Here is a 26261-nt window from a genome sequence, read left to right on the forward strand (position 1 = left end):
CTGCGCAGAGCCGAGGACGCGTCCGGCGCCGATTCAAACTAGTGGCGGGAGGCTGTGAGCTGAGGGTTGTTGTCCGCGTACGCCTGGAGTCCTTCCCGGGTGTGCTCAGCATGGACCCTATCCGGAGCTTCTGTGGGAAGCTGCGGTCTCTGGCCAGCACGCTGGACTGCGAGACGGCCCGGCTGCAGCGAGCGCTGGACGGAGAGGAAAGCGGTGCGTGAGGCGGGCTGCCAGGGCCCGGTGCGCGGGGTGCGCCGCGGGAGGAGGGGCGTGGCGAGTGGAGGGTGCGGCCCGCGGAAACCGCCAGGCACTGACTGCGTGGACGGCCGCCTCCAAGGCGCGGAGTGGGTGCTGAGTGTCTCCATGCTCGGCGTTTGGCGTTAGCGTAGCTCCCGGGCCTGTTTATGGTTTATTCCTAGGAACTCTTATCGCGTGTCCCTTTTAGTCCCATGTACAACCCCAAGGCTCTCCTGAGATAATGAAAGTGGCACTATTTATGTTGTGAACAGAGACAGCAGCGCTTAAGAGTAAGAACCTAAGTTGACAGTTTGAGCTCATAATACATATACTAATTTATACGTGATATGCTTTCGTCACATACAATATATGTGCTTGTCAATAAAATACCATGTAAACCTAAACAGATTATCTTAGAATCAAGCTATTTAACGTTGTTCTATACACGATACTTTACACATATAGTGACTTTTTTCTCACCCAGGTGGTCAACAGTTGCAGTAAACCTCTGTGTTTTTCCCACTAAACCGTATTACCAACACAAACACTAGTACTCGACAGTGCTGGGGTTTTAAAAAAATGTGTATAAATAAAGCAAAATTCACCATTCCCCTTTTTATTGGAGATTTTTTAAATTGTTGAAAAAGTAGTTCAGATTTTGGAATTATTTCATAAATGTCATAATTGTAATGTGCTTTAAAATATTACACCCTGCAGACTTTTACTTTAATTATGTAATGAATGATCTCCAGTCACTTGAAAATGCCTATTTCTGCCGGGCACGGTGGCTCACGCCTGTAATCCCAGCACTTTGGGAGGCCGAGGCGGGCGGATCACGAGGTCAGGAGATCGAGACCATCCTGGCTGACACGGTGAAACCCCGCCTCTACTGAAAACACAAAAAAAATTAGCCCCCAGCTACTCGGGAGGCTGAGGCAGGAGAATGGCGGGAACCCGGGAGGCGGAGCTTGCAGTGAGCCGAGATCGCGCCACTCCACTCCAGCCTGGGCGACAGAGCGAGACTCTGTCTCAAAAAAAAAAAAGGAAAAATAAAAAAATGTCTATTTCTGTGACTGTAAAATCAACATATGTGCATTGTAGGAAATTTAAGCTATGGAAAAGTAGAAAGAAAATAAATACCCGGTATCCATGGGTCATGCCACACCACTATTAATATTTTAGTAGCTTTTCTACCATTCTTATTTTAGGGCTTTTTTGTTTTTATTTGATTTTGTGATAGTACTATAATAGACACAAAATTGCATTGACATTTTTGGATGCTTTTTCTTTTTTTTTTTTTTTTTCCCTGAGATGGAGTCTCGCTGTTGCCCAGGCTAGAGTACAGTGGCGCGATCTTGACTCCTCCAACTTCCACCTCCCAGGTTCAAGCGATTCTCCTGCGTCAGCCTCCCAAGTAGCTAGGATTACTGACTCACGCCACCACGCCCAGCTAATTTTTGTGTTTTTAGTAGATATAGGGTTTGACCATGTTGGCCAGGCTGGTCTGAAACTCCTGACCTCAAGTGATCCGCTTCGGCCTCCCAAAGTGCTGGGATTACAGATGTGAGCCACCGGGCCCAGCCTGGAGATTTTATATATATATAAAATATACATATATATATATAATCTATATATAAAATGTATAGAATCTCCATTTTAATATATTTTATATATGTATATTATATTTTTATATATATTATATATATTTATATATTTTATATATTTATTTTATATATAATATATATATTTTTATATATTTGTATATTTATATATCACATATATTTACATGTATTTATATAAGATAGCTATATAATATATATTTTTTATGTATTTATATATTTTACATATATTTTGCATATATTTTTATATATTTTAATATATATTTATATTTGTTTATTTTTATGTATATTTATATACATTTTATATATATATAAAATTTCTCATATATATGTGAGAGAGACTTTCCATAAAGCTCATCCTAATTTATTTTCCTACCGACATATTGACTCTGCATAATCTGCATTTTCTTCTGTGTTTACAAGGAAAACTTGGAATAATCATTCAATTCCTGTCCCATATGCGTTATAGAAAATGTGGAATTGTAATTAGAGACAATGGTCACAAACAATCTCGCCTTTTATGATCACAATGATGAATAATTCAGTTGGTTGACTTCTAAATATCTTTGAGATATAATTCACATACCATAAAACCATTTAAAGGATACAATTTAGTGGTTATTAAGATATTCAGAGTTGTGCAATTATCACAACAAAAAGTTTAGATTTTCATCACTCCTAGAAGAGATCCCTGTGCCCCTTAACGGTCACTCCCCTTTACCCCATCCACCACACCAGCTTTAAGCAACCATGAATCCACTTTCTGTCTCTATAGATTTGTCTATTCTGGACATTTCATATAAATGGAATTATAGAATTTATAGTCTTGTGACTAACTTATTTCACTTAGTGTAATGTCTCAGTGTTTCTCTATGTAGTCGCATGTGTCATCACTTCATTCCATTTTATTGCTGAGTATATTCCATTGTATGGTCCTACTACATTTTCGTTATTCACTAGCTGATAGACATTTGAGTTGTTTCTACTTTTTGGCTATTATGAATAATGCTACTGTAAATATTCACATGTAAGTTTTTGTGTTAATGTGTTTTTAATTCTCTTGAGCATATATCTAGAGGTGAAATTGCTAGGTCATATAGTTTAACTTCTTGAGGACTTGCCAGATTTGTTTTTCCAAAGTGTCTGCATCATTTTACATTTGCACTAGCAATGAATAAGGGTTGCAATTTCTCCACACCCTCACCAATGTTTATTATTATCTTTTTTGCTGTACTTATTCTAGTGAGTATGAAGTGGAATCTCATTGTGGTTTTGACTTGCATTTCCCTAATGAAAACTGGTCAACTTTTAACAGGTGGAAGAAGAAGGAGACCTTCAGGGAGATGTGTTTTAGAAAAGGGAAATATAATTATTTTACTACTTTTAGGCCTGGTGTGGTGGCTCAGGCCTGTAATCCCAGCACTTTGCGGGGCTGAGGTGGGCAGATCACTTGAGGCCAGAAGTTTGAGACTAGCCTGGCCAACATGGCAAAGTCCCGTCTCTACTAAAAATACAAAAATTAGCCGGGTGTGGTGGTACACACCTGTAATCCCAGCTACTGGTGGGGGCAGTGCTAAGGCACGAGAATCACTTGAACCTGGGAGGCGGCAGTTGCAGTGAGCTGAGATGAGGGCACTGCACTCCAGCCTGGGTGACAGTGAGACTCTGTCTCAAAAAAGAAACAAAAAATAACTCCACTTCTTTTAAATTAGCTGGGTGGGGTGGTGCATGCCTGTAGTCCCCAGCTACTTGGGAATCTGAGGTGCGAGGATTGCTTGAGTCCAGGAAGTCAAGGCTGCAGTGAGCCATGACTGCACCGCTGTACTCCAGCTTGGGTGACAGAGTGAGAACCTGTCTCAAAAAAGTTAAACGAGGCCGGGCGCGGTGGCTCAAGCCTGTAATCCCAGCACTTTGGGAGGCCGAGACGGGCGGATCACGAGGTCAGGAGATCGAGACCATCCTGGCTAACACGGTGAAACCCCGTCTCTACTAAAAATACAAGAAAATTAGCCGGGCGAGGTGGCGGGCGCCTGTAGTCCCAGCTACTCAGGGAGGCTGAGGCAGGAGAATGGCGTGAACCTGGGAGGCGGAGCTTGCAGTGAGCCGAGATCGCGCCACTGCACTCCAGCCTGGGGCACAGAGCAAGACTCCGTCTCAAAAAAAAAAAAAAAAAAAAAAGTTAAACGAAAAAACTACTTTTACATCATATGTAACACCCACTGATTAATGACAAAGGTGACATGCAGTGGGTAAAGGATGCCTTTTCAGTAAGTTGTGCCAGGTCAATTGAATATCCATATGGAGAAAAAGAGTGGATCTTGATTCTTATGACATGCTGTATACAGAAATCAATTCCAGATGGGTGTAGCTCTAAATGCAAAAGTTAAAACCATAAAGCTCTTACAAGAAAATGTGAGAGAGACACATATCTTGTCATTGGCAAATATTAAAAAAATAGAAACCAAAAAGTGCTTGTCATAAGGGAAAAAATGGATAAGTAGGACTGCCTTAAAATTAGAAGATTTGGGCCGGGCGCAGTGGCTCACGCCTGTAATCCCAACACTTTGGGAGGCCAAGACGGGCGGATCGCAAGGTCAGGAGATCGAGACCATCCTGGCTAACACGGTGAAACCCCGTCTCTACTAAAAATACAAAAAATTAGCCGGGCATGGTGGTGGACGCCTGTAGTCCCAGCTACTCGGGAGGCTGAGGTAGGAGAATGGCATGAACCTGGGAGGCGGAGCTTGCAGTGAGCCGAGATCATGCTACTGCACTCCAGCCTCCTCGACAGAGCAAGACACCGTCCCAGAAAAAAATAAAAGATTCGGCTGTGCACAGTGGCTCACACCTGTAATCCCAGCATTTTGGGAGGCCGAGGTGTGTGGATCACCCGAGGTTAGGAGTTCAAGACCAGCCTAGCCAACGTAGTGAAACCTCGTCTCTACTAAAAATTAACTGGGCATAGTAGTGGGCGCCTGTAATCCCAGCTACTCAAGAGGCTGAGGTGGGAGAATCACTTGAACCCCAGAGGTGGAGGTTGCAGTGACCTGAGATCAGCTACTGCACTCCAGTCTGAGCAACAGAGTGAGACTCCATCTCAGAAAAAAAAAAAAAAAAAAAAAATTCAGATGGCCATTAGGAATGTGAAAAGACATTAATTTCATTAGTAATCAAGGAAATGAAAATTAAGTCTCAATGTAGTATAGTTGCATACCCACCAGCATAGCTAAAATGAAAAAGAGAAAATTACCAAGTGTTTGGAAAGATGTGGAACAAATGCACTTCTTATGCACTGCTGGTGGGAGTGCAAACTGTAAAAATCACGTTGGAAAACTAGCAGTATTTACTGAAGTTGAACATATGCGTAACATGTAATCCAGCACTTTTTCTAAGTCTCTTAACATACAGAAATATGAATACATTGATACCAAAGACATGTTCTAGAAAGTTCAAAGCAAGAGTATTCATAATAGTTCCAAACTAGGCACAATCCAAAGTGTTTCAACAGTAGAATAAATAAATCTGGTATCATGCAGTGGAAATACTACACAGTAATGAACATGGATTAGATTTGAACTTGGAGGAATGCAACAGTTGAGTGAAAGAAGCCAGTCGCAAAAGGGTGCGTATTGTATGAGTCCATTACATCAAATTCGTAAGTGGTAAAACTGCTTCGTGGTGTTAGAAATCAGGGTAAGGTGGCCGGGTGCGGTGGCTCACACCTATAATCCTAGCACTTTGGGAGGCCGAGGTGGGTGGATCACTTGAGGTCAGGAGTTCAAGACCAGCCTGACCAACATGGTGAGACCCTGTCTCTACTAAAAATGTAAAACTAGCCGACGTGGTGGCGCACACCTGTAGTCCCAGCTTCTTGGGAGACTGAGGCAGGAGAATAGCCTGGACCCAGGAGGTAAAGGTTGCAGTGAGCCAAGATTGCACCATTGCACTCCAGCCTGGGCAACAAGAGCAAAACTCTGTCTCAAAAAAAGAAAAAGAAATCAGGGTAAAGTTTACCCTTGTGGGGAAGGGAGAGGCTATAAGAGGGCTTCTAGAGTTCTAATAAGGCTCTGTTTCTACTTCTGTTTCTTGAGCTGAGGGCCAGTTATGCAGGTATGCTCATTTGATAAAGTTCATTAAGCTACGTACTTAGGATTTGTATGCTTTTCAGTGTGTATGTTATACAGTCATGTTACTTAATGGGGATGCGTTCTGAGCAATGTTAGGCAATTTTGTTATTGTGCAAACATCATAGAGCATATGTAACACAAACTTACATGATATGACCTACTGCACACCTAGACTATATGGTGTAGCCTGTTGTTCCCAGACTACAAACCTGTATAGCATGCGACTGCATTGAATACTGTAGGCAACTGTAAGATTATGGTAAGTATTTGTGTATCTAAACATATAAAAGGTACAGTAAAAAATATGGTATTATGGTACCACTGTCATATGTGATCTGTCTTTGAGCAAAATGTCATTATAAGGTATATGATTGTATACTAACTATACTTTTTCTTCCTCCTTTTCCTTACACTTATTGGACTTTTTTTCTTTCAATATTCATATTGAAGACTTTGAAGATTATCCAATGAGAATTTTATATGACCTTCATTCAGAAGTTCAGACTCTAAAGGTATCACTCCTACAATATTAATTTATGATTTTTCTGTGACGAGTAATTTTTTTGTCCTAAATAGATTTAGTCAGAAGTCAGAGAAATTAAAATGTATTTTCTTTATTCATAAAAGGATGATGTTAATATTCTTCTTGATAAAGCAAGATTGGAAAATCAAGAAGGCATTGATTTCATAAAGGCAACAAAAGTACTAATGGAAAAAAATTCAATGGATATTATGAAAATAAGAGAGTATTTCCAGAAGTATGGATATAGTCCACGTGTCAAGAAAAATTCAGGTTTGAATAACTTCATTTTATAGCATTTGTTTTAGTATTGAAGAAACAAGGCAGCCTGATTAACTAAAACAACTGTAGGCTTGGCCATGGTTTTTAATTCTAGCTCTGTCATTATCTGATGCTTATTTGATAAACATTTAGTCAACTCTCACTGTGTGGTATGCTTTTGGAGTGCTAATCAGGGGTGCAATATAAAGACAGTCCTTGCTTTCCTTTCCAGAATGCCAAATGAAAGCTAGCACAATGCTATATTTAGCACATTTAGGCTAGATGGCCTATTAGATGGAAAACTACAAGATAAATCTTCGTAACTTGGGATAGGTGGTTTCTAGTTAGCCCTGCCAATAAAAGCTGAGAGACCTCAAGGCATGTTATTTCATTTTTCTTGTTCACAGTTTTCTCTTCTGTAGAAAGAGATATTGGCTATAAAAATTTGACAAAGTCATTTTTTGGTTCTAAAATTTTAATGAAGGGCAGTCTATCATAGTGGTTTAGAATTTGGAGCCAAAATGCCTGAGTTCAAATCTGTATTCCACCGCTTAATAGCTGTATTATTATCTTTGTCAAGTTACTTAATCTTGTGCCTTAGCTTCTCATTTGTAAAGTGGGAATATTTAGTGTATCTATCTCATGATATTGTATAAGGATTAAATAAGATAAAGTTTGCTTAGAGCAGTGCCTAGCATGTCAGTCACCCAAGGTTAATTATTAACTGCCATTGTTATGCCCATACCTCTGAATGACTAACTTCAGTGTCTTCATTTCTATTATTAAATTGAACAAGGTTTTTTTTTTGGTTTTTTTTTTTTTTTTTGAGACGGAGTCTCGCTCTGTCGCCCAAGCTGGAGTGCAGTGACTGGATCTCAGCTCACTGCAAGCTCCGCCTCCCGGGTTTACACCATTCTCCTGCCTCAGCCTCCCGAGTAGCTGGGACTACAGGTGCCCACCACCTCGCCCGGCTAGTTTTTTTTTTGTATTTTTTAGTAGAGACGGGGTTTCACCGTGTAGGTCAGGATGGTCTCGATCTCCTGACCTCGTGATCCGCCCATCTCGGCCTCCCAAAGTGCTGGAATTACAGGCTTGAGCCACCGCGCCCGGCTGAACAAGTATATATTGAGGATGTGTATGGCAGGTAAGTTAAACAGTCCATGTGAGACGGGCACAGTGGCTCATGCCTGTTATTCCAGCACTGTGGGAGACTGAGGCAGGAGGATCACTTGAGGCCAGGGCTACATAATGAGACTCTTGTCTCTACAAAAAATTGTTTTACAAAATTAGTTGGGCATGATGGTGCATACTTGGAGTCCTAGTTATTTGGGAGGCTGAGGCAGAAGGGATCCCTTAAGCCCAGGAGTTCAAGGCCGCAGTAAGCTACTATCACGCCACTATACTCCAACCTGCATGACAGAGTGAGACCCTGTCTCAATAAATAAAATACACACATACATACATACATACATACATACCTACATACATACAAACAACCCATACCACCACCACCCCCCCACATGGTATCATAGAATTTAGTTGACTTTGGTGTGAAAGAGCCATAGAGTCAAATACTGGCTCCACCAGTTATTACATGTGTGACCTTGGGTAATTTCTGTAAGTTGCTTTTTCCTCACTTATAAGATGGGGATAATAATATGTCCCTATGGAATACTGATAATGATGATTTATTACTCTCTTAAATGACAGTCCTGTGATAAATACATCAGTAGGTTTTTAGCAACTCTTGTAACATTTCTCAAAATTTACAGAAAGCATAATGCCAAAACAACTCAGTGACTCAGAATCTCTTCAAGGGAACAAAAACTATGAAATCAAAATATGAAACTTCAGAGATTTAAACTCAAGGCTTTTAAAAACAAACAAGAAAGTATATAACCGGCCAGGCACTGTGGTTCATGCCTGTAATCCCAGCACTTTGGGAGGCCAAGGCGGGCAGATCACCTGAGGTCAGGAGTTCGAGACCATCCTGGCCAACATGGTGAGACCCTGTCTCTACTAAAAATACAAAAATTAGCTGGGTGTGGTGGTGTGTGCCTGTAATCCCAGCTACTCCTTAGGCTCATGTAGGAGAATTGTTTGAACCCAGGAGGCAAAGGTTGCAGTGAGCTGAGATTGCACCACCACACTCCAGCCTGGGTGACAGAGCAAGACTCCATCTCAGAAAAACAAAAGTATATAACCTATTAATGGTTGAGAAACTGTATATCTTTGAAATGCTCCCCTATTATTTTTCTCAACTAGGTGTTTGATATAGGTGTTCCAGACTAACTTAGGATAAAAACTTATCTTTATATAGCAGTCTTTGCTGTTTAGCTTGGGCATCTGGAAGTGATGAATCTAAAATAATATCATATTCTATGTTAAATATGGAACACAGTTGATTCCATACTGTCATGAAATTTTAAATTATAGTTTCAGGCCAGGTGCAGTGGCTCACGCCTGTAATCCCAACACTTTGGGAGGCTGAGGCGGGTGGATCACTTGAGCCCAGGAGTTCAAGACCAGCCTGGGCAACATGGCGAAACCCTATCTCTACAAAAAGTACAAAAAATTATCTGGGCATGGTGGCACACGCCCGTAGTACCAGCTGCCTGGGAGGCTGAGGTAGGAGAATCACCTGAGCCCAGTGTTGTGTGTGCAACTAGCTGGGGCTAGTGTCACTGGTGGTAAAGGAATTTACCAAGACAGTGGTAGGTAGAGAAAGGCAGATTTATTAAAGTATGAAAATACATTGCAAGGTTGCAGTGGGCAGTACAGCAGAGAAGAGGCTGTCTGCAAAGAGGCAGAGGCTGAAGGGAAGTTTTATAGGGTCATGCTGGAGGCGGGCTAGGTACAGAGCAGGGTTGTTGTGACCAGGCATGGTGGCTCACATGTGTAATCCCAGCACATTGGGAGGCCGAGATGGGCGGATCACTTGAGCTCAGGAGTTCTAGACCAGTCTGGTCAACATGGTGAAACCCTGTCTCTACCAAAAATACAAAAAATTAGCTGGGCATGATGGTGCATGCCTGTAGTCCCAGCTTTGGAAGTTGAGACTGCAGTGAGCCGAGATTGCCCCTGCACTCCAGCCTGGGGGACAAAGTGAGACCCTGACTCAAAAATTTAAAAAAAAAAAAAAAAGTACCTGTAGGTTGTTTGTGATTAGCCTTTTCTCAGAACAATTGTTCATTGTTCTCCCCAACCTGGGTCCCTCCCCCATTGTTGCCTACATCCGGATCTGTGATAGTGCCACTGCACTCCAGCCTGGGCAACAGTCAAAGCTGCAGAAAATATATTCTGATGCTCACTAAAGTATGAGAGAAAAAAAGAAAATATTAAGAAAAACTAGTAAATCACATTAAGGATATAAGAAAATTGGACTTTTATTTGTGAATATTAATTTTTCATCTTGTAACACTTTAACTTGCTTTCCTCCTCTAATGTATAATCACAATGGGATATGGGTGCACAAGAGATACATGTCGGAACTTTATTAAAGGGACAATTGAAATAGCATTTCAGCTGAGTGTGGTGGCTCATGCCTGAAATGCCATCATTCTGGGGGCCAAGGCAGGAGGATCATTTGAGCCCAGGAGTTTGACACCAGCCTGGGCAACATAATAAGACCCCATCTCCACAAAAAATTTAAAACTTAGCTGAGCATGATGGCACACCTACAGTCCCAGCTACCCCAGGGGCTGAGATGGGACGATCACTTGAGCCCAGGAGGTCAAGTCTGCAGTGAGCTGTGATCACACCTCTGTACTCCAGCCTGGGTGGCAGAGCGAGACCCTGTCTCAATAAATAATAAATAAATATGTTTAGACAATCGGAACTTTTGCTGATTTGGGAAATTTCAGATAAGCTGTTTTCTGTTGTTTTTGTAAACATGAAATTTTCTGTTTTGATGTTTGACCAGAATATTCTGATTTTTCCTCCTAGTACACGAGCAAGAAGCCATTAGCTCTGACCCAGAGTTGTCTAATTGTGAAAATGTTCAGAAGCCTGATGTGAAAGATGATCTTTCTGATCCTCCTGTTGCAAGTAGTTGTATTTCTGAGAAGTCTCCACGTAGCCCACAACTTTCAGATTTTGGACTTGAGCGGTACATGGTATCCCAGGTTCCACCAAACCCTCCACAGGCAGTGAACAACTATAAGGAAGAGCTTGTAATTGTAACTCCACCTAGCAAGCCATCACTAGTAAAAGTACTAAAAACTCCAAAATGTGCACTAAAAATGGATGATTTTGAGTGTGTAACTCCTAAATTAGAACACTTTGGTATCTCTGAATATACTATGTGTTTAAATGAAGATTACACAATGGGACTTAAAAATGTGAGGAATAATAAACGGTAAGCAGCTCTGTTAAAAGGCAATTTTCTCTAGCTTTCTAAACCTTTTGTATTTATTGATTTTTTTCCAGAAGAAATATAATGTTTCAGACAACATTTTTCCTTTAAAAAGTTTTCAGATATTTATTTATTTTATTTCAGTAGGTTTTAGGGGAACAGGTGGTGTTTGGTTACATCAATAAGTTCTTTAGTGGTAAGGTTTTCAGATACTTTATATTACAGATCTTCTCGAATCACCAATACTGTCAATAAAGTGTGAGCCATCGGTTTCTTCAGGTGAGAGACTATAGAAGAAGTGATAAGGGCCTGAAAAAAAGATGGTATTTGTAGGGATAGAAAAGAGGGAATAAAATTAAAGGGGTAAAATTAGTAAGAACTTGTGATTGATTTGCTCTGGAGACTTGGGGAAAGAGGATGATCTAGGATAAACCCCGAGTTTCTGTTTTCTTGCTTGGGATGATAGAGAGAACAGGAGAAGAATACCTGGAGTACGGGGGGTAGGTGATGTGTTTACATGTTGATTTTGACATTGTTAGTGCCTCTTCATGCTTAGGCATTCTAATATCAGTTTAAAGCTCAGTGAAGAAGTCAGTGCTGAACTAGATTTGGGAGCCATTAGCATGGAAATGGTGATTAAAACCGTGAGAGTTACAATGAAAATACCACTTATCAAAGTAGCCAAGCAGTGTCTAAAGATCAATACTTATCATTAAAAACTTACTATTAAAGAAAGAAAATAAACATTCATGTCAAAGAGTCAGAAAACCCCACAACTCTGGGGAAAAGAAGAAACACTAAAGATAACATAAAATTCTAATCCAAAAGATTTTTAAAAGAGTTGAATTGATAAACCTAAGAACTGGTCCTTATCTAAACATAAATACAAATAACAGAACTAAGAACTAAGGACTGTGTTGTGTGTTTTGTTTTCTTTTGTTTTGTTTTGTTTTTGAGATGGTCTTGTTCTGTCGCCCAGGCTGGAGTGCAATGGCTCAATCTCAGCTCACTGCAACCTCCACCACTGGGTTCAAGTGATTCTTGTGCCTCAGCCACCTAAGTAGCTGGAAGTGCAGGGGCACGCCACCACATTTGGCTAATTTTTGTATTTTTAGTAGAGACAGGGTTTCACCATGTTGGCTGGTCTTGAACTCCTGGCCTCAAGTGATCCACCTGCCTCGGCCTCCCAAAGTGCTGGGTTTACAGGCGTGAGCCACTGCCTGGCCTATGTTTTTATTTTTCTAAGCTATCAGAAAATATCATACGGTATAGTATTGGGAAATTTGAAAATTTCAGATAAAGTTTTGGAAAATAATACAAAGTGATAAAAATTGACTTGAAGTAGAAAACCTGGGTAGAGCAGTAATCAGAGAAGAAAACTGAAAAAGTTATCAGATAACAGGACAGGCACAGTGGATCACTTGAGGTTAGGAGTTCAAGACCAGCCTGGCCAATAGGATGAAACCCTGTCTGTATTAAAAATACAAAAAAATAGCTGGGTTTGGTGGTGGGCACCTGTAATCCCAACTACTTGGAAGGCTGAAGCAGGAGAATTGTTTGAACCCAGGAGGTGGAGGTTGCAGTAAGCTGAGATCAAGCCACTGCACTTCAGCCTAGACAACAAGAGCAAAACTCTCTCCAAAAAAAAAAAAAAGTTATCAGATAACAAGCTCCAAAAAGCTCTGAGCATGGATGGTGTTCTGGATGAATCCTTTCTAATGTTATGTCATGTCATGTCATGCTGTTGTCATTGTTTTGAGATAAGGTCTCGCTCTGTTCCCAGGCTGGAGTGCACTGGGGCAATCTCAGCTCACTGCAACCTCCACCTCCTGAGTTCGAGTGATTCTCGAGCCTCAGCCACCAGAGTAGCTGGGACTACAGGCATGAGCCACCACGCCTGGCTAATTTTTCTATTTTTAGTAGAGATGGGGTTTTGCCATGTTGCCCAGGCTGCTCTTGAACTCCTGGCCTCAAGTAATCCACCTGCCTCAGCTTCCCAGAGTGCTGGGATTATAGGTGTGAGCTACTATGCCCAGCCTAACATCATTCTTGATGCTCTGGCCAGTGTAATGAGATAGGAAATAAGAAATATTTCTGTGTTGCACTTCTAGGCCATTTTGTACCTAGGCAACTCAAGAAAATCACATGAAAAACTTACAGAAATAATAAAATTCAAGTAAGAGGCTGATAGAAGATATATATTTTATATAGTTACATAGGCAACTTTTTCTTTTCTTTTCTTTCTTTCGACAGGTTCTTAGTCTGTCACCCAGGTTGGAGTGCAGAGGCATCGCCATAGCTCACTGCAGCTTCGACTTCCTAGATTCAAGCAGTCCTCCTGCCTCAGCTTCCCAAGTAGTAGGTGGGGCGACAGGTGTGGACCACCAGGCCTGACTAATTTTTTTTTTTTAACTTTCTGTAGAGTCTCACTATGTTGCCTAGGCTAGTCTCTTAAGTCCTGGCCTCAAGTGATCCTGAAGGTATTTTTGAAGTAAAGATGATTCAGTAAATTATACTGGAACAATTAGTTAACTGGAAAAAAAACAAGTCGTCTCTACCTCGAGTCAATATAAAATAAAGATAGATCAAAAAGATAAATATTTAGATAAATTATTTAAAAAGTAAAAGAAAATATAGATAAATTAGCTGTTTAAACAGTGAAAGGGTATACTGCAACTATCAATATGTTTGTAATTGCAAGAAAGTGGTAATGATTCGACATCTTAACAATAATTGCTTGTTCTATTCAGAAATATGGAAGGGAACATGAGTCAGGCATGGTGATTCATGCCTTAGTCCCACCTGCTTGGGAGGCTGAGGTGGGAGAATCACATGAGCCTGGGAGTTTGAAACCAGACTGGGCAACATAGCTAGATCCCACCTCTAAAAGAATAAAAATAAAATAAATAGACTGGAACATGAAACATATAAAGGATAAAAAATAAACCAAGAAAATAATTGCATTGAGGACTATGTTACACACATACTGACAAGAAACCACTAACACACCAAAAGCTACCTAGGCAATGGACAGGAACAGATATGACTAATAAATATTTTAAAAACAGTTTTGTCTAAAATAGTACAAAGCATGTTTGTTTTAGCTGTTAGAAGAGTACAATGAAATGTGTGTTCATATATCATTGTCAGGAATGTTTCATGGAAAGAGTTGATTCTTTTTTTTTTTTTTTTTTTTTTGAGACGGAGTCTCGCTCTGTCGCCCAGGCTGGAGTGCAGTGGCCGGATCTCAGCTCACTGCAAGCTCCGCCTCCCAGGTTTACGCCATTCTCCTGCCTCAGCCTCCTGAGTAGCTGGGACTACAGGCGCCGGCCACCTCGCCCCGGTAGTTTGTTTTTTTTTTTGTATTTTTTAGTAGAGACGGGGGTTAGCCAGGATGGTCTCGATCTCCTGACCTCGTGATCCACCCATCTCGGCCTCCCAAAGTGCTGGGATTACAGGCTTGAGCCACCGCGCCCGGCCGGAAAGAGTTGATTCTTAAGTGTTTAAAACCTTTTACCTAGTCATTTTACCTCTAGGAAAACTTGACAAACATTTTGGCACAGTAGTATTTATTACAGCCTTATTTTAAATGGGGAAAATTGGAAAGAACCAAAATAGTTAACAGTAGGAAGTAAATTATGGCATGACAGCAAAGCTAGAAATCATAGTAAAGAATATGGATAGATTTGATCACATACAAAATTTAAACTACTGTATCATAAAATGTTTGACCAATGACAAAGCAGGAAAAGTTTTCTAACATGATATAATATATGTGCATATATATGTTATGTAATTATATAACATGTTTTAAAAACCCATATGCAGTAATTGGTGAAAGACATCCCATTTTTAAAACGAGCAAAGACATGAATTAACCAAAGAAGAGGCTGGGCGCAGTGGCTCACGCCTGTAATCCCATCACTTTGGGAGGCCGAAGTGGGTGGATCACTTGAGGTCAGGAGTTTGAGACCAGACTGGCCAACATGGTGAAACCCTGGCTCTACTAAAAATACACAAATTAGATGGGCACCTGCAGTCCCAACTACTCAGTCGACTGAGGCAGGAGAATCACTTGAACCCTGGAGGCAGAGGCTGTAGTGATCCGAGATCATGCCACTGCACTCCAGTCTGGGTGACAGAGTGAGACTCCATCTCAAGATAAAAAAAAAAAAAAAAGAAATACAATTGACCAATAAGCATATAAACACTTTTAGCGTTGCAGGTAATGAAGGAAATTCAAATACAAAAATAAGATGTCATTTTTCAACTATCCAGATGCACGTTTTTATTTCCAAGTTTTAACTAGGTTTGTTAATGTTAAGAGAGAATACCAAAAAAGACAGGTTATATTCAATGTTGATAAAGACATAAGAAAATGCTTTTATAATGCTGGTGGCCATTGGTGAATCAATCTTAGGGAAAGTTGCCAGTGTATATAAAAGCCTCTATGAAATTTTACTTAAATGAACACATTCAAGGAAAATAATCAAAGTGTGCAGTTATATAGATGTAAAACACTATTATTTCATTTATAGTTCAAAAGCACAAAAATTATATTTAGAGTACACAAATAAGTAGTTAAAGAACCAAGCAAATCTAGATAGAAATTTACCTCTGTTGGGCAGAGATGGGTACCAAGTTGGGAAGCTTCCACAGGAGACTACACAGGTACTAGTAGTAGTTTTTCTTTCTCTCTTTCTTCCTTTTATTTTTAGAGACAGGGTCTCACTGTCCTATTTTGGTTCTTTCCAATTTTCCCCTATTATAAATAAGCTGTAATAAATACTACTGTGCCAAAATATTTGTTGGGTTTTCCTAGAGGTAAAATGACTGGGTAAAAGGTTTTAGACATTTGAAAACCACCTGTTTCCATGAAACATTCACGACACCCAGGCTAGAGTGCAGTGGCAGGATGGTGGCTCACCGCAACCGTGAACTGGGTTCAAGTGGTTCTTCCACCTCGGCCTCCTTTGTAGCTGAGGTTACAGTTATGTGCTGCAACTCCCAGCTAATTTTAATATTTTTTATTTTTTGTAGAGATGGGGTCTTGCTATGCTGCACAGCCTGGTCTCCAACTCCTAGCCTGAAGAGATCCTCCCACTTTTGCCCCACAACATGCATAAGCCACTATGCCCAGCCCTTTTATTTTTAGAGATTTTATACAACATATATTCTTTTGCCATACTGTATATACACTTTTAAAAAATGTTTACACAATGACCAGGCATGGTGGCTCACACCTGTAATCCACACCTGTAATCCCAGCACTTTGGGAGGTCAAGGTGGGTGGATCACCTGAGGTCAGGAGTTTGAGACCAGCCTGGCCAACATGGTGAAACCCTGTCTCTACCAAAAAAATACAAAAACATTAGCCAGGCACAGTGGTATGCGCCTATAGTCCCAGCTACTGGGGAGGCTTAGGTAGGAGAATCACTTGAAACTGGGAGGTGGAGGTTGCAATGAGCCGAGATTGCACCACTGCACTTCAGCCTGGGAGTAGATCGAGACCCTATCTCAGAAAAAAAAGAAAATGTTTGCACAAGATGTTAAAGACAGCATGGGTCATTATGTTTAAATTCAAAACTGGAAACTTATAAGTGAAAATCAATCTTGAACTATCTTGTATTCAGTGATATTCTCTTTATAACTATTTTACAGACATCTGTGTAATTGTCTAGGACAATGATAATCAGATGACAGGATCACTCATTTTAGTCTTAAAAAAAATGGCAAGTTTTTAATCTATATATGTATACCAGTTATAAAATTCCACTTTAGGATTTTGAAGCCCCATGAGCTACATAGTTCCTTTTTTGAACTAATAAGTTGAAGTTAATGGTCCTTAACCATTTTATACCATGGATATATATGAATTTGCTTCATGGGACTTCTATACCATAAAGCATAACTGAATATTTGTCCAAACTTGATATTTAGTAAGGTTAAATTTTTTCCCAGAGATTGGATGTTAACTTTTTTAACCTTGTAATTTCCCTATGAATCACACCAGTGAGGAGGCCACAGATACAGAATCCAGGCCCAATGATAATGTTTTTGCCACTACCGGCTCCACTATCCAGCAGCTGGAAAAAAGTGGTAAGTATAAGAATCAAGTTACTTCTCAGGAACATTTTTCCCAAACTATCTTTGAACAAAATTGATTTCATCATCTTAGACATTCTAACAGTTTTCTTCATCTGTTTAATTCCTAATGTTGGATTACATTAACTACCATTTCATTCAGCATGATTTTGTCCAAGAGAAAGAAAATTTTCTGGTATGTTTTTAATACTATTGATTATATTCAGTATTTGTCAGCTTGTTTTTAACATTTTGATTTGAAACATATATATTTATTTACCAATCTTTTGATGTAGAGCCATGGTACTTTTTCTTTTAACCTATTGATTAGAGTTGTACATTATCTTTATTATATAAACCACGCACAGAATACCTCAGCTGTCATTTTAAATTTTGGTTTCTTTTGAATAGCTCAGCAACTTAAAGAAAATTTTCATACATTGTTTTCATATTTGTCCCAGCAAACATGAAAACATTGGTGTTCATGAAAAAGCAAGATTAAAAAATCCTAGAGTTTTGTGATTTTTTTTGTTTTGTTTTCTTTGAGACAGGGTCTTACTCTGTTGCCCAGGCTGGAGTGTAGTGGCATGATCTTGGCTCACTGCAGCCTCAGCTTCTCAGGCTCAAGCAATCCTCTCAAGTAGCTGGGACTACAGGCACACACCACAACGTCCAGCTAATTTTTGTATTTTTTGTATAGATGGGGATTTGCCATGTTGCCCAGGCTGGTCACAGTTGTAGACTACTCATTGCAACCTCTGCCTCTTGGACTCAACCAATCCTCCCACCTCAGCCCCCAACGTAGCAGGGACTATAGGCATACACCACCATGCCCAGCTAATTTTTGTATTTTTTTGGTAGAGGGGTTTCACCATGTTACCCAGGCTGGTCTCAAACTCCTGAACTCAAGTGATCCGCCCACCTTGACCTCCCAAAGCACTTCATCCTTTTTAATTGATAAATAGTATTCTACTGTATATATGAGCCATATTCATTTGCTGATTAAGAGGTAATGTTTTTGTTTTTTATTATTATAGGCAGTGCCCTAAGGAAATTTTCCGTAGTGCATATGTGTATTTCTCATCTAGGAGTAGAATTGCCAGGTCAAAGGGCATGCATATTTTTACTTATTCTAGAAAATGCTGAATAGTCAGCTATGAGTGGCTGTTAAGATTTATCTTCTCACTAGTGGTGTTGAGTTCCTGTTTCTCCATCTTTTCCAGCACTTGATGATTTTTAGACTTAAAATATTTTGCCAGTTAGATCGTTTTTCTAACATTTACCTTTTCTCTTTGTTGTTTTTTAAGGTTGCCTCGATGATACTATGTGTCCTAGATAGCAATTGTCTGTATATGCATGGGTCTCTCTTGTTCTTATCTTTAATTTTTCCATCCCTGGTTAATGTTACACTGTTTTTAACTATCGTACCTTCGGAGTAAGTCCTGCCATCTTGGAAGGCAAGTGACCTGTTCTCCCTCTTCCTCCTCCTTTGTCAGAAGTTTGATAATTTTCTCCATAAAGGTTTTACACCATTTTTAATAGACATATTTGTAGGTATCTTGTCTTTGTTGCTACTGTGAAAAGTATCTTTTTTCAAATTATATGTGTAATAGTTTGTTGCTTTTATGTTTAGTATACATTACAACTGTTTGTTATTGTGTATTGCTCTTGCATCCTTGCTGAATTTTATTAGTGCTAATGGTAATTACATATGTGAATATGAGATTTTTTTTCCTGTCCAGTTAAGTATACTATAGTTACAATTTTCTGTGACCATTTTATGTGTCTTTCAGATGCCGAGTATACCAATTCGCCTTTGGTACCTACATTCTGTACTCCTGGTTTGAAAATTCCATCTACAAAGAACAGCATAGCTTTGGTAAGTTTCTGTAAAATTGAAAGCCACAATCTTTCTCCTAAAGACTCAGATACACTACTGCTTGCAGACTCAAAGAGGCTATTTAGAAGACATGGATGAATCCAGCTTTTAGGAGTGTATTTACAGTGCATTTCTGGAGGGTAGCTTGGCAGCATAAGTCAATTGCTCTGAAAAGTATTTTTCTTTTTTTTCTTTTGTTTTTGTTTCTGAGACCGGGTCTCGCTCTGTCACCCAAGCTGGAGTGCATTGGCGCAATCTCGGCTCACTGCAACCTCCGCCTCCCAGGTTCAAGCGATTCTAGCTTGTCTAGAATCAAGCTGTCTTGCCCTCCGGAGTAGCTGGGACTACAGGCGCCTGCCACCACACCCGGCTGTTTTTTTTTATTTTTAGTAGAGACGGGGTTTCACCTTGTTAGCCAGGATGGTCTTGATCTACTGACCTTGTGATCCGCCCACCTGGGCCTCCCAAAGTGCTGGGATTACAGGCGTGAGCCACCAAGCCCGGCTAAAAAATATTTTTCATACCCTTAAACCATATCTCAGAATTTTTTCTAAGGCAAAGTGGAGCAAAGATTTAAAACAAGTTACAGAGTAAGAAATAGCATTATTTGTAAGCACAAAACATGGGAAACGGTATAAATATCGAATGATATCGAAGAACTAAAACACAGCAAGGCATATCCATAAGATCAGGTATTATGTATACTATCATGTGTTTTTCAAAACAGATGAGAGCATATAAAAAGAATATTTTCGGCCGGGCGCGGTGGCTCAAGCCTGTAATCCCAGCACTTTGGGAGGCCGAGGCGGGCGGATCACAAGGTCAGGAGATCGAGACCACAGTGAAACCCCGTCTCTACTAAAAATACAAAAAATTAGCCGGGCGCGGTGGTGGGCGCCTGTAGTCCCAGCTACTCAGGAGGCTGAGGCAGGAGAATGGCGGGAACCCGGGAGGCGGAGCTTGCAGTGAGCCGAGATCGCGCCACTGCACTCCAGCCTGGGCAACAGCGTGAGACTCCGTCTCAAAAAAAAAAAAAAAAAAAAATATTTTCAAGAAATATTAATCATATGGAAAATTATGTGTGTCTACGTACACACACACATGCATATGTACACACATATGTTTTAAGGAAAAAGAGTGGATAGAAACAGCAAAGTGTAGTTATCTCTGGGTGATAAAATTATGGGTGATTTTGTGCTTTTTTTCCCCTAAATTTTACCAGTGAATAATCAGATTTCATCAAATCAAAACCTTATCCCTCTTCAGTCAGTATGGTCACTTAACCAATGCTACGGAAAACCAATACTGTGTTAGGGCATCCAATAGAATTTTCTGTAATGATGGAAATGTTTTCTAATCTGCACTGTCCAGTATGGTAGCCACTAATCACGTTATTGAGCACTGAAAATGTGGCTAGTATATCGGAAGAATATTTAATTCTTTAATTTTTATTTAATTTTGATTAACTTAAAATTTAAAGAGTCCTGTGTGGCTATGGCTACCATATTGTACAGTGCAGCTGTGGATGAACATAGGGCTGTGTTAGCAATTGAGGTATCAGGTTATCTGCCTGTTAATACCTGCCATTTACAATTAATCTACTCCTTATGTTCACATGGAAGGTACCCTACTGAGGTGACCCTCTCTCTCTGTTAAGTCTGACCTGAGAGAGATGGAGCGACTTACCCAACTGGCTGGTTTAGCATGAATAGTCTGCATACTAAACTTACCTCTGATCTGCTTTTTTCCTCTTGGGAGGGCATGTGGTAACACTTGTTCATTCATGCTGTGATTTTCCTCAGACTACACTCACTGTTGCCTAAGATGGGGTGGGTATATCCATCTAAATCTTTGGTTCATTCTATTTAGTTATGACACTAAGCTTTTTTTTTTTTTTTTTTTTTTTTTTTTTTTTGGTGAGATGGAGTCTCACCCTGTCACCCAGGCTGGAGTGCAGTGGCGCAATCTTGGCTCACTGCAACCTCTGCCTCCTGGGTTGAAGCAATTCTCCTACCTCAGTCTCCTGAGTAGCTGGGATTACAGGCACGCACCGCCACACCTGGCTAATTTTTTATATTTTTAGTAGAGACGGGGTTTCACCGTGTTGGCGAGGCTGGTCTCAAACTCCTGACCTCATGATCCGCACACCTCAGCCTCCCAAAGTGCTGGGATTACAGGCGTGAGCCACCGCACCTTGCTGACATTAAGCTTTAACTCAGCCTTTATTGGTAATGAAGGTGATATTTTGTCGTCTGTATGCCATTTGTTCTTGATTTTGTTTAGAACTTGGTCAGAGAAGATGGGGCATATGGGGGCCTACTTAGAGACCCCAACAGAACTAACAAATGATTAACCATTTTTGATTACTACATTATGTTATATTACCATAATTTAATGGTTTATTTTTATTCAATAGGTATCTACAAATTACCCATTATCAAAAATAAATAGTTCACCCAATGATTTGGAAGTTAAAGATCATGCTTCGTTGGTTTTAAATTCAGACACATGCTTTGAGAATTTAACAGATCCCTCTTCACCTACGATTTCTTCTTATGAGAATCTGCTCAGAACACCTACGCCTCCAGAAGTAACTAAAATTCCAGACGATATTCTCCAGGTTATTTTTCCAGGCTATTTTTTTTTCTGATATTCTTTTCAAAATGAAATACTTAAAGACCTGAAACTGCATGTAAACTGTTATGTGCTAATTTTGGTGATGAGAAAATCTAAGTTCTAGGCTGTCAGGACCTTATTTTCTAGTACTTGTTCAACTGTGGTTTCCATGTCGATCATGGTTCCATTAGAAGTGTTGCTGGCAAAGTCAGAAAAGTCATTTACCCTGCAATTTCCCAGAACCAGGGTATCATGAATAACATGTCAGTGCTTTTTGAACTTGAGACTTGTTGGACCTCAGTTTACAAACACTGATTGATGTATATTAGAATACAGTTATGTGCTGCATAACGTTTTGGTCAATAACAGACCGCTTATGCCGCAGCAATGATAATATGATACTGTATTTTTACTGTACATTTTCTATGTTTAGATACACAAGTACTTATCACTGTGTAGCAAGTGCCTGCACTATTCAGACAGTTACATGCTGTAGAGGTTTGTAGCCTAGGAGCAATAGGCTGTACCATATAGCCTGGGTGTGCAGTAGGGTATACTATCTAGGCTTGTGTAAGTACTGTGATGTTCACACACGATGAAATCACCTCATGATGCATTTCTCAGAATGTATCCCTATCGTTAAGTGATGCCTGACTGTATCCGATTCTTTAGTATTTAACAGCAGTTACCATTAGTCTACTAATGACTTATAACAACTGCCAATTCTAAATAACCAGTCTGATTCTTTGACAGTCCCCCTCCTTAATAGAAGTTACAGTGTTTGGCAGTTATTACTTACACGTATGGAATTCTTAATAACCATTCTAGAAATCTTCCTGACTTACGGAGACCCATGAGAAGGATAAATCACTTAGGAAAATACTCAGATGCCTTTAGAACTGACTCATGCTGGGATATCAATAAAGTACTTGTTATCCTTTTTTCTCTCTTCTGCTCTTCTGGAAGAAATAATAAATTGCATGAAGAAGGAGCATCTTCTGTCTTTATGAAAATTATATAGTTTCCACTTCCCAACAGTTGCTTCATCTCTCCTTATTTCTATGTAAAAGGAAGGAAAGCTTATATTTAATATATCATCTCTTTATGCATGAAAAAATTCTAGCTAATATTTCATGTTCTCCTGTCATAATTTTTGTAATTGGTGACCTTCCTTTGAGCCTTCATTTTACATCTTTCCTTTGTGTATTTTAACATCTTTGTTAAGGCTTAATTTGCTCTCGGGGATATATTGCTACTTGTTTTCACTAACCTCAGTCAGAATACATTTTAGGCTTTAAAAATCAGTCCTTCACATCCAAGTTACATTTCTAATATCCCCATCTTTTCATTGCTGTTAGCATGTCTTTTTTTTTTTTTAGAACGAGTCTTGCTCTGTCTCCCAGGCTGGAGTGCAGTGGCATGATCTCAGCTCACTGCAACCTCCACCTCCAGGGTTGAAGTGATTCTCCTGCCTCAGCCTCCCGAGTAGCTGGGATTACAGGTGTGTGCCACCACTCCCGGCTAATTTTTGTATTTTTAGTAGAGACAGGGTTTCACCTGTTGTCCAGGCTGGTCTCAAACTCCTGACCTCAAGTGATCCACCTGCCTTGGCCTCCCAAAGTGCTAGGACTACAGGTGTGAGCCACCACACCCAGCCCATAGCTTGTATTGAACATTTTATAACTTCTTCCAAATTTAGGTTATGTTGTTCATATGGCTCAATAAAAAGGAATTTGCTTTTTTTTTTTTTAGCTTTTATCAAAATACAACACAAACCTAGCTACTCCAGTAGCAATTAAAGCAGTGCCACCCAGTAAAAGGTTCCTTAAACATGGACAGAACATCCGAGATGTCAGCAACAAAGAAAACTGGTGAGTATGTTACCTTTGCAAAGAAAGTTCGTGTGTTATTTGAGGAGGACATTTAAAAATTAACATTTGACCATCCTGGCCAACATGGTGAAACCTTGTCTCTACTAAAAATACAAAAATTAGCCAGGTGTGGTGGTGCACACCTGTAGTCCCAGCTACTCGGGAGGCTGAGGCAGGAGAATCGCTTGAATCTGGGAGGCAGAGATTGCAGTGAGCGGAGATGGCTTCACTCACTCCGGCCTGGCAACAGAGCGAGACTCCGTCTCAAAAAAAAAAAGAAAAAAACATTTAAATGTTAGTAAAACTTTTGTTTTTAATTAACATTTGCCAGCTTAATAGCCTGTCTCTATCTTTTGATACAGGACTTGTGATCCCTGAATCTCAGATTCCCAAATTATCCAGTTTAATGATATCAGTGGGAATCTATCCTCAAATTTTTTTTTTTTTTTGGGAGACGGAGTCTCGCTCTGTCGCCCAGGCTGGAGTGCAGTGGCCAGATCTCAGCTCACTGCAAGGTCCGCCTCCCGGGTTCACGCCATTCTCCTGCCTCAGCCTCCCCAGTAGCTGGGACTACAGACGCCCGCCACCTCGCCCGGCTAGTTTTTTGTATTTTTTAGTAGAGACGGGGTTTCACCGTGTTAGCCAGGATGGTCTGGATCTCCTGACCTGGTGATCCGCCCGTCTCGGCCTCCCAAAGTGCTGGGATTACAGGCTTGAGCCACCGCGCCCGGCCTATCCTCAATTATTTTATAAGTGTAAAATATATAGCCACAGTATTGTGTCATTTGTCTTAATGGCTTTTAATTACATTAAATTGATATTTTTTATTTGTATCTGTTGCAGAATTTCTAGTGAATCTATCCATTACAAGAAACTGAACAGAATGAAATTAAAGCAGAGCTGGACCAATTTTATCATTCACATTCCCCTGCCTCTTTCCCCTTTTTAAACATTGACCCATTTTAAAGAGGAACATGAACATTAACATCATAATACGCTTTTTATGAAGTTTCGATAAAGTTTAACGTTAGTCTTGTTGACATGTAGTCCAGTCATTCACTCTTTAAGGATTATTAGTGTTTCATTGATACTAAATTACCCAGCTTAATCAACAGAATGGTTTAAGTAGTACCAGGAAGTAGGACAAGTAATTTTAAAAATATAAAGGTGCTTGCTACTCAGATGAGGCTGCCCCTGACCTGGCCAGGGAGACATTGCTGCCAGCCAGCTCTGCCTTCCCATCATCTCCTTTCAGGACCGTCCCACACCTTTTACTTCCTCAGTGCTGTCTGAAGATGCAGTTGCTGTTGTTTGCAAACAACAGGAACACCAGTTAAACTAATTAGGAAAAAAGGGAGATTTCCAGGCCTGAGTAACTATATACTGTGACCACTGGAGGTGGAGACAGGTCTCAACAGTTGGAACCAGGAACTCTGCTGTTAGGTTGTGAGTTTGTTTCTCTTTTCTCCCAGCTTTTCACTGTGTGGGGTCTTTTCTCTCACGTCAGTTCTTTCTATCACATGGCAGCTGACCTGTCACGCTCCACTCTCGAGCTTGGACACCCAGTAGACCCCGAACCTCACTCTCTAAAAGGTTCTGAGGGCTCGTCCTAGGCCAGGGGCCTTCCTGTGCGCTGTTAGCTATGGCCACGGGAGCCTCTAGAGCTGCCTGGTAGCTTCAGTCTGACCTGCTTATCAAGCCTACGATCCTTCTGATTTAATTACAACTGGAAAGTATTATCTAATTAAGTTCATGATAGTGCTTTTGGAGAACTTGTCAAATTACAGCCAATGAGAAAATAAGGACCTAATGTACTGTGGAGAACCATTAAAAATTTGAGAAGAAACAATTAAGTATTATGTCAATGTGCTTCAAAGGCTTAGTTTTGGGAATTTGATGCAGTAAAGATTACCCTGTTTTATGATGGTTCCTTGAAAGTCAAATGGGGGACCTGTCCATTGTGCTCTATTAATCTTGTCAGAAAACTGTCACCAAAACAAAACTTGATTTTGCCCTTGTTCTAGAAGTTACTGGGTAGTTGTAAGTATAATTTTTGTTAAATATAATGTAAAATAAAATTTTAAGATATTTAGTTTTGTTTTTCAAAATAAAGCTCTAGTCAGCTTTATGTATGCCATTGACTCTGAAATGTATACCAGCCTTTTATTGTGTATTGTGTGTATATGAATCCACAGAACCGGATGAGCTGCTTAGGGAGGGAATATATTCAAAGTATACCAAGGACCAAATCCTAGAGTTCTCCCAACTTTAGAGGATGGAAAAGGGCAAAGTCATCTAGCAAAGGAGACTGAGAGGAGGCCAGTGAAGTAGGAAGAAAGTATTTCAAGGAGAGTGACGATTCTGTCAGTATTGCTGAGAATTCAAGTAAAAAGAGGACTGAGAATTGACTGTTGGGTTTGGCAAAGTTGATGTTGACAACACTGATTAATTTTTATGGAGTGCTGGTACTAGAAGTCTGTAGTGAATGGAAGAGAAAACAGCTGAGGAGGTAAAACAGTGGCTTCAGACAGCTCTTTTGAGGAGTTTTGCTAAAGAAGGGAGGCAAGAGAACGGGCAGTAGCTAGAAGAGGTTATGTAGTGAAGAGGTTTTTTAAAGATGAGTGTATTAGTCTGTTCTCACACTGCTAATAAAGACACCCAAGACTGGGTAATTTATAAAGGAAAGGTTTAAT

The 26261-nt window shown here is 40.1% G+C and overlaps 1 protein-coding gene across 4 annotated transcripts; it reads left to right on the forward strand.

Annotated features, from left to right (window-relative positions):
• The first annotated feature begins 12 nt into the window (after positions 1-12).
• Positions 13-25696, forward strand: SKA3 (spindle and kinetochore associated complex subunit 3). Of its 4 annotated transcripts, XR_012426703.1 has the most exons (10): positions 13-213; positions 6434-6495; positions 6611-6776; positions 10710-11121; positions 13372-13492; positions 17132-17217; positions 18996-19081; positions 21498-21701; positions 23450-23568; positions 24412-25696. XR_012426703.1 is itself a non-coding variant. In XM_045376843.2 (9 exons), coding segments are annotated over exons 1-9 (1239 nt in total). In that variant the 5' UTR covers positions 13-110; the 3' UTR covers positions 24413-25696. The 4 variants fall into 4 exon arrangements, 2 of the variants coding, with proteins under 2 accessions (XP_045232778.2, XP_065389116.1); XM_045376843.2 differs by lacking the exon at positions 13372-13492; XM_065533044.2 differs by lacking the exons at positions 13372-13492; positions 21498-21701 and having other exon boundaries at positions 24412-25402.
• The last annotated feature ends 565 nt before the right edge of the window (positions 25697-26261 follow it).

Source organism: Macaca fascicularis, chromosome 17 (assembly GCF_037993035.2).
Source record: "Macaca fascicularis isolate 582-1 chromosome 17, T2T-MFA8v1.1".
In the NCBI taxonomy this organism is placed as follows: domain Eukaryota; kingdom Metazoa; phylum Chordata; class Mammalia; order Primates; family Cercopithecidae; genus Macaca; species Macaca fascicularis.

Bases quoted from the DNA above. Each gene is read 5' to 3' on its own strand.
- SKA3 (XM_045376843.2), top strand. From the start codon at position 111: ATGGACCCTATCCGGAGCTTCTGTGGGAAGCTGCGGTCTCTGGCCAGC. The intron at 6,496-6,610 runs GTATCACTCCTA...TATTCATAAAAG, and splicing joins CAGAAGTTCAGACTCTAAAG to GATGATGTTAATATTCTTCT. The intron at 11,122-17,131 runs GTAAGCAGCTCT...GAATCACACCAG, and splicing joins AATGTGAGGAATAATAAACG to TGAGGAGGCCACAGATACAG.